Here is a 9,103-nt window from a genome sequence, read left to right as displayed (position 1 = left end):
TCCTGTTTCCTACCTTTAAGGTGCAGGAGGGTGACTTATTTTTATTATTTCACTTTTGATAGGCTGTGTATTGCGTCATCGAAAGATAGCACTCCTCTGGTCATTTTTATTTTCAATGACTGTGTTTTTGTATGGCTTTTAAGGCTTCTGGTTATTATCTGTCCCAAAGTGCAGGCGGGCTTTTACTGCAGATGGAGGCACAGAGGTTATCTATGACAAATAAATGTTCTAAGATGTAATTTCTAGCAAAGCAGACATATCCAAGAGGTTTATATCAGAATGGCGTTGACAATATGGCTGGAATAATTCACATTTTTAGGTTGTGAAAACTTCTAGACGAGGCATGCGTTTGTGATTATTTCAAATGGAAATTCATTGGAATTTCTTAATTTAAAACAGAAACAGACATACACACATACGACACACACAGAGACATACAACACACACACACACAAGACACACATACAGACACACAGACAGGCACACATACATACACACAAAGACACAGACAGGCACACATACACACACACACACACACACACAAGACACATACAAACAGGCACACATACAAACAGACACACACAGACATGCACACATATATACAGACAGACACACACACACAAGACATACATACAAAGACTCATACAGACAGACACACACACAAGACATACAAAGACACACACAAGACATACCTACAAAGACACACACACACATTAGATTTAAGTCACCCTCCTGTTTCCTACCTTTAAGGTGCAGGAGGGTGACTTTCCCTGGGGTCCAGTGGTGGCTCAGGTGGATAGGAGTCAGAGTTCCCACTCTGACTCCCTCTGCTTCCTCCCGCGCGGCTCTCAGTTTTAGCTGGGAGGAGTGACCGGGGAATCACTTCCTCCCAGCTCTGTGATGTCATCACAGGGGGCCCGGGTGCGCTGTTAAAGCGCCCAGCGCTGACCGGGCCCCCTCATAATCCACATCCATCGGGTGGCCCTGACAGCATGGGCCACCCGATGGACCCCTCCATATGCGGCCCCGGCAGTTTGCCGCGCGGGCCGGGGCCGCAAATGGTCACGGCGGTACCCAGTCGCAGGAGTACCGCCGGCTCGCGCCCGCCCGGTCGTCAAAACCTGGAAATCCCTACCGCCCACCTGGAATCCTAAAACGCCCACTAGTGGGCGGTAGGGACCAGGTTGACGACCCATGTGTTAAACGAAAGCCCTGTTTTCCCTGAATAAAATGATATATAATAAGGGGGGGGGTGCATTTAATATGAAAGAGGTGAATTACGGTTGGACAGACATATAGCGCAAATGCTAGGTTTTGTTTACGTTTTGTTCTGTTCACAACGTGTACATTTGGTTCAGTCTTTAAGGGGTTAAGGGGTTGTGTGTAGGAGAAGGCTGTTTTTTGTGTTTATCTTTGAATGGGTTTGTTTGCAGTTATATAGGCTGTATTGTACAGGTGGGTGTGATAGTGTAAGGGCATCGGAAGCTGTGATAGATGGGGGCAATAGGGAATCTTATATATTCCTGCTCTTGTCCCTAATGCTCCCCACTCCTTCCCTCGCTTTGCAGGCTAAGTGCATGCATAGGCGCTCTGAGGTGGCTAAATTGATCAATTGAAGGTTTTTCTAAGAGATGCATATTGAATGGGAGTTGCACGTCTACCCTGATGTCGCAAAGTGGCATGGAAAGCCACGCAGGAGCTTCAACCGGTGTTGGATTCCAGGTAAGTTATAAGTTAATTTTAGATTTATTTTCAAGTTAAGTGGGCATTATAAATTGAAAACACAGACATTAAAAGTGGGTTGGAGTTAACCTTTAATTTTAATTTCTACTTAATTTTCATAGTTTATATATAAAGAATGGTCTTAGATATATATATATATATATATATATATATATATATATATATATATATATATATATATATATATATATATATATCTAAGACCATTCTTTATGCAGACAATCAGAACCAATTAGGCTAGCCTAATACATATTATCGGTAATTACACATAATTAGTAGGTCGTTGGACAATACTCGCAGCTCACTTTTCCATACTGGCTTTTGGTTATACTTTGGAAGAGTCATATTGCAATATTATTAAACAGATAAGCCTATAAAGGGTTAATATTTGTTTGCAATACTTGGTCTGATGTAATTTTTATTTAGATTTGAAGCTGATATAGGGCATTTGTATGTCTGTCTGTCTATCTACCATCGCCTGCTCTAACTTAGCCTGCTCACCACTGTAATCCTGAATCCTCCAAGGCAGAGGGCAGTAGGGAACGCACGTTGTTGTACCGTCAACCATGAGCTCCATCGTTCATCCCTCTTTTGTCTTTGGATGTGCAGGAGGAGGGATAAGAGGAGGAGAAAGAAAAGATACGTTGATGGGTACCGTTCTTTACCGCACCCATATGTAACCAGAGTCTAGGCGAGAACGGAGTAGTAGAAGGATTTGTTTCATAGCTTATACTAACATTTCTGGCTAGCATTTCTTAAATTATTATTCACTGTGCTCTGTTGTTTCTAGATTTATAGTGGTTTTTTTTTAAGCACGGCGTTCGGCGTTGAGGCTCTATAGTCTACATACACTCCATCAAAACCCATTCTGTTCAAGCAGTGCTGCAGGGGGCTGTGTATAAGGCTTTCATTTGGGTGGTCCCCTCACAGCACTGCTCCGGAGATGCTGGCCCTGTTTAATAAGCTCTTGGACTGGTTCAAGGCTCTTTTCTGGAAAGAGGAGATGGAGCTGACATTGGTGGGGTTGCAGTATTCGGGGAAGACCACCTTTGTCAACGTGATTGCGGTGAGCGAGATGGGTAGAGGAGGAGGAGGCCTGTTAATGGGGGAGGGTGAATCTGGCGATATATTTTGTTTTTGGAAGGTAAAAATTGGTTATTCCTGTTTGTATGAATACCCTCTTATGTGAAGGTGATTGCATATTACTATGAAGGCGTTTTCCTTGTTTTTTTTTAGCGTACAGTATGTGCCATGTACATAATAGTACATTATTCAGTTTTAAAATAAATTCTGATTTATAGTGTTATATAGATGTGCTTGTGTTCAGAACCATACATACATTCTAAGCACAAGGGATGATATCTAGGTATATGTTAATACATAATGTCATATTATATCATTGCAATACTGAAAATGGTGTTGGGACTCAGGCCACAATTGTACCATGGACAGGGAGTAGGCGTAGATCCCCTAATACATAGTGACTTCCATATCAATGCAGCATTCTTTTTCATGCACACACAGGTCTGCACAAATAGATTAGTGCCCACATTCCTTCTAAAATAGAAATTACTCTATGCTTTGCTAGTGTGTGTGAGTGTGACTTTCACATGAAAACAGAAATTACTCTTTGCTGGTGTTTGTGACTACATACAGTGTAGACTATTTTCCAAGTATTCATAGTTCCACACAAACTATTTGTTTAAGGCTGTTTTTCACTAACATATGTAAAGGGTAATTAAGAATTTGTATGTTTGTCTCACAATATCTTGGCTTTGTTATGTAGGTTGATTTATTATTTCTTATAAGTAGAGCAGAGTACATCGCTAATACAAATTGTACTCGTATGATGCAAAATGAAAAGTTCATCATAGGTAACACAAAGGTAGGGTAGGGCTGCCACAGTACAACGATAACCTGCTGGTATATGTGTATATAGTTCCAAGAGTCTTATATAAGGTTCTTGAGATCAATAGGGTCTTTGGAGCCAGAGGATGGTGGTCTTTGCACTTCACAGATGTCCATATATACAGAGAGGGGCGATAAGAAGTGAAGAGGCTAATAGTGCATTAAGTCTCACTGGGTATAGATAAGACCGTAAAATAATAGGATTACACTCACATTTGGTAGAGCGTAGGCCAGCTCTGGTGTGTATAGCGTACAGCGGTACAATCCTCATTCAAAGGATATGACGTGAGTGTTCTTAATGATGAAGGTGTTGGGAACCCAAAACGACAAACTAAAAGGCAACAATAGTGCTCTCAATAAAATATAAATAGTAAGATATAATAAAAATTATACTCACACAGAGCAGGCTAACTGCTCAATGACAACAGCATCGGTGGTATGATCCCCACCTGGGATTCTTTGGAGTAGAGAAGGGTAAAAGTTGTTGGTGCCAGGTTGTTTGAAGAACAAAATAATAAAAGATAGTGGCACAAATACGAAAGAGACCAAAATCTATTTATTAGTTAAACAATTACATACATCCAAACGTGTTTCACCATATAGGCTTTATCAATGGAGTAAAAACATTCAACCTGGCTTGTTAGGATTTTTATAGGTGTAAAAATAAATAAAATTGGCGACAAAATTGATTAGTCCAATAATAGGTCAGTTTATGTTTACAATTAAAAAACAACATAAGACATCTAAATATTTAAAGGACCACTATAGTGCCAGGAAAACAAACTCGTTTTCCTGGCACTATAGTATTAATAGGTGTCCCACTCCCGCCGGGCTCTATGGGGAGGAAGGGGTTAAAATCTTACCTTTCTCCAGCGCCGGGATCCCTCACTGTGAAAATCACAGTGAGAAGCTCGGAAGCGCCTCTAGCGCCTGTCAATGAGACAGCCACTAGAGGCTGGATTAACCCATATGTAAACATAGCCCCTCTTCTCTGAAACTGCTATGTTTACAGCAGGCAGGGTTAACCCTAGAGGGACCTGGCACCCAGACCACTTCATTGAGCTGAAGTGGTCTGGGTGCCTATAGTGGTCCTTTAACCCCTTAAGGACCAAACTTCTGGAATAAAATGGAATAATGACGTGTCACACACGTCATGTGTCCTTAAGGGGTTAAAGATCTAACATTCGGGTATTTAAATATACACAATTTTATCTAAAACAAGCGTTTTATACGTTTATTTTCGGCATTGATCGAAACACGTGATGTGCGTCATCAGCGCGTCATAATCGCCTGGTCACCAATCCTTATGGGGGCTGTAGTGCTGGGTTAATAAACTACATGTCGGAAAATGCATTTGCCGATATGAGAGCTAGTCGCATGACTCGGTTCTCGTCAGAGAGTGGTGAAGACCACATATGTAGTAGTGAAAGATAGGTGGATAAATAATATATTTATTGTGACGGACCGAGTACCTCCGTCAGTTACTGCTTCCTAGTACTTGCGAGCACTGTACTGGAACACCATAACCACCGCAGCTTGGTTGGGGTCTTGCCGTCCTCCACCTACCCTGGCCCCAAGAACAGGATCCAGCTTCCAGTGGGTAGACCTCTTCTAGTTCAGAGAGCATAGCAGGAACATCTCTTAAGTGCTAGTGATTATTCTCAGAGGAGTAGTCTTACTAATGCAAGGAGCCTATATAACAAAACAGGGGCACTAGAGGCAATAGCATACACTAAACAATATTATACAATAGGCATAACAGAAACATAGTGAGATGAGACACATGACTGGGCAGTTAACTTAAATGGGTACACATTATTTAGGAAGGAAAGAAAAAACAAGAAGGGTGGTGGGGTAGGTTTGTATGTCAACCATGAGTTAAAATCAAATCTTAGGTATGTGGAGTGTGACGAGGAAAATGTGGAAGCTTTATGGGTAGATATCTGCTTGGGGCAAATGAAGGGAAATCAATTATTGGTTGGGATATGTTATAAACCATCTAATGTAAATATTAATGAGGAACAACAGCTGTTATAGCAAATTGGGAAAGCTGCAAATCGGGGTAACACGTTCATTATTGGAGATTTTAATTACCCAGACATAAATTGGGATAGAGTGACTAATACTTGAGCAAAGGGGAATCAGCTTTTTGAAAGTGTTAAATGACACAACTGGTACAAGCACCAACTAGAAAGGATGCTTGTCTGGATCTTGTTATAACAAACAATGTTGATCTTTTGACCGGCATTCAAGTAATAGTGGGAAATAGTGATCACAATATGGTAATCTTTTATATAGACTCAAAAAAGCAAAAGCATGTGGGGTATACTAAAATGTATAATTTAAAAAAAGCTAATTTCAATAAGATTAGGGCAGCCATCTTAGGGGGGGAAATGAATGGGATACACATTTAAAAAAGGCCAGTAAATGGCAGCCAACAGAGGGGAAGAAATATATAAAATGGCAAAAATGTGCAATAACAATTATAATATATAAAAAACAATAAAAAGTAACAATTATTATAAAAGAATAGTACATGAGGTAGAGGTATAGGAAGACATTACTAGATGAAATTGAACAGATCAAAGATATCTTCACTTCTTATCGCCCCTCTCTATATATACGGACATCTGCAAAGTGCGAAGGCCACCATCTTCTGGCACCAAAGACCCTATTGATCTCCAATACCTTACATAAGACTCCTGGAACTATATACACATATACCAACATTTTATTGTTTTACTGTGGTGCAGCCCTACCCCATCTTGATTATTTTCAAGGGTTTTTGAGAAACTCTGCCTTAATCATATTGTTTTGCCTTGGTTTAACTAGCGCTGACCCCTAGTGTTTTAAACTTATGGTCATTATAACCTGGGCTGGTCTACTCATCCATTTCATCGTTATTATTATTATTATTAGTATTTATATAGCGCCAACTTATTCCACAGCGCTTTACAATATTATGAAAGGGGGGTGGGGGAATTTACAATACATGAGACAATTACACAGTGACACAGGAACAATAGGTAGATGAGGACCCTGCTCAAATTACAGTGTAGATGAGGTGGGGTACAAATACACAACAGGGTAGCAAGGGGACAGCCACTAAACAAGGTGGAAAAATAGCAGAGCTGGAGGTGAGAGTGGAGTATGGCTCTTTAGGAGAGCAAGAGAAAGACTTGGGTAAATATAGATACCGTATATACTCGAGTATAAGCCGAGTTTTTCAGCACATTTTTTGTGCTGAAAAACCCCAACTCGGCTTATACTCGAGTCAGAGTCTGTATTATGGCAATTTGCATTGCCATAATACAGACTGGGGGGAGAGGGGGGCTGGCAGAGCTGTACTTACCTGTCCTGCAGCTCCTGTCAGCTCTCTCCTCCTCCGCGCCGTCCGTTCAGCACCTCGGTCAGCTCCCAGTGTAAGTCTCGCGAGAGCCGCGGCTCTCGCGAGACTTACACTGGGAGCTAACAGAGGGAGCTGCACAGACCGTGCGGAGGAGGAGAGAGCTGACAGGAGCTGCAGGACAGTTAAGTACAGCTCTGCCAGCACCCCTCTCCCCCCACTGAACTACCAATGACACTGGACCACCAGGGAAGGAGCCCCCCTCCCTGGCCAGCTAGCAAGCAGGGAGGGGGGACGAAAAAAAAAGGATAATAAAAAAAAAAAATTAATAATAATTAAATAATAAATAATAATAATAAAAAAATAATAATATAAAAAAAAATAATAATTAATAATATATCAAATGCCCACCCCCACCAACACATACACAAACACACACTGCATCACACACTCACACTTCATTCATATACACACACTGCACTCACACACACTGCACTCACACACACTGCATTCATACACACACTGCACTCACACACACACTGCACACACACACACTGCACTCACACACACTGCACTCACACACACTGCACTCACACACACTGCACTCACACACACTGCACTCACACACACACACTGCACTCATACACACTGCACTCATAAGCACACTGCACTCATAAGCACACTGCACTCATACACGCACTACACTCATACACACTGCACTCATACACACACACTGCATTCATTATATACACACACTGAAAATAAATATTCAATTAATATATACGCACACACACTGCACTCATACACACACACACTGCACTCATACACACACACTGCACTCCTGCACTCATACACGCACTGCACTCATACACGCACTGCACTCATACACGCACTGCACTCATACACGCACTGCACTCACACACTGCACTCATACACGCACTGCACTCATACACGCACTGCACACACACACTGCACTCATACACACACACACTGCACTCACGCACTGCACTCATACACGCACTGCACTCATACACGCACTGCACTCATACACGCACTGCACTCATCCGCACACTGCACTCATCCGCACACTGCATTCATACGCACACACTGCATTCATTATATACACACACTGTAAATAAATATTCAATTAATATAATTTTTTTTAGGATCTAATTTTATTTAGAAATTTACCAGTAGCTGCTGTATTTCCCACCCTAGTCTTATACTCGAGTCAATACGTTTTCCCAGTTTTTTGGGGTAAAATTAGGGGCCTCGGCTTATATTCGGGTCGGCTTATACGCGAGTATATACGGTAAGTTACTCTCGGAGTCCATAAGAATTTCTGAACAGATGTTTTTTTTTTTTTAAATTCTTTATTTTTGGTCGTGACATAGAGCAACATGCAATTTAATAAGACAGTTGGATGGCTTGCGCAGAAGCCCATGGCGTTATAGTAAGACAATTCAACCGTTAACATAACAGTGCGGCTTACGCAGAAGCCCATAAATGCTCAATGAAGTGGACTCGGGCAATCGACATTACATGCTATGACCTGTCCCGGCACCTTTCTGGTTTGTAATGTATCAACTAGGCATCTATAGGTGCCTTGGTGAAGGAAATACGCCCTTTTAGTGTAGCTTGTAGGGACCTACGCAAAAGCCAGCATTTGCAGTGTGCCATACGCATTTCACGGTTTACAGTGAGGTCGTTGTGAGCAGCTTGTTACTGAGGCAACTCATATGGTCTCTGCACTGTGAGGAGCTGTCACTTTAAACAGTTATACCTACTTAACATTTTTAACAAACTGAAGTTCAAGAAAGGAAGGAAAGAGAAGGGAAGACCGGTAGCATGATAAGAGGGAGTTTAGAGTATATGACAGCGTTGTTTTCCCCCGGTCTGTTTGTGAGGTTGCGAGAGGGAGAAGAAAAAGAGAGAGGGGGGGGGGGGGAGGGGAGGGCTGAGTAGGGGTGAGTTGGGCCCGATGTCGGGAGAAGGCAGGCGTCCGCCCGAAAGGTAGTCTCCATGTCCCTGCGAGTATGCGGGGCCCTTGCTCAGGGATCTATGTATTCCTCCCAGGGTTCCCAGACCCTACGGAAGTGTGTGTAT

General features: G+C 42.0%; 1 protein-coding gene across 2 annotated transcripts in view; it reads left to right on the top strand.

The window, feature by feature from the left end:
• Window positions 1-2,353: 2,353 nt before the first annotated feature.
• ARL8A (ADP ribosylation factor like GTPase 8A) overlaps window positions 2,354-9,103 on the top strand; it is a 117,163-nt gene continuing 110,413 nt past the window's right edge. Inside the window, exon 1 of one of the 2 annotated variants that reach the window (XM_063453170.1) lies at window positions 2,354-2,809. In XM_063453170.1, the coding sequence (XP_063309240.1) occupies window positions 2,687-2,809 (123 nt within the window). In that variant the 5' untranslated portion in view covers window positions 2,354-2,686. Of the gene's footprint in view, window positions 2,888-9,103 lie in introns of both variants that reach the window. The other variant, XM_063453171.1, reaches the window with a different exon arrangement.

The sequence above is a fragment of the Pelobates fuscus genome, chromosome 1 (assembly GCF_036172605.1).
Source record: "Pelobates fuscus isolate aPelFus1 chromosome 1, aPelFus1.pri, whole genome shotgun sequence".
Taxonomy (NCBI): domain Eukaryota; kingdom Metazoa; phylum Chordata; class Amphibia; order Anura; family Pelobatidae; genus Pelobates; species Pelobates fuscus.
The sequence above is the reverse complement of the archived record's forward strand: the minus strand, read 5'-3'. Positions and strand labels throughout refer to the sequence as shown.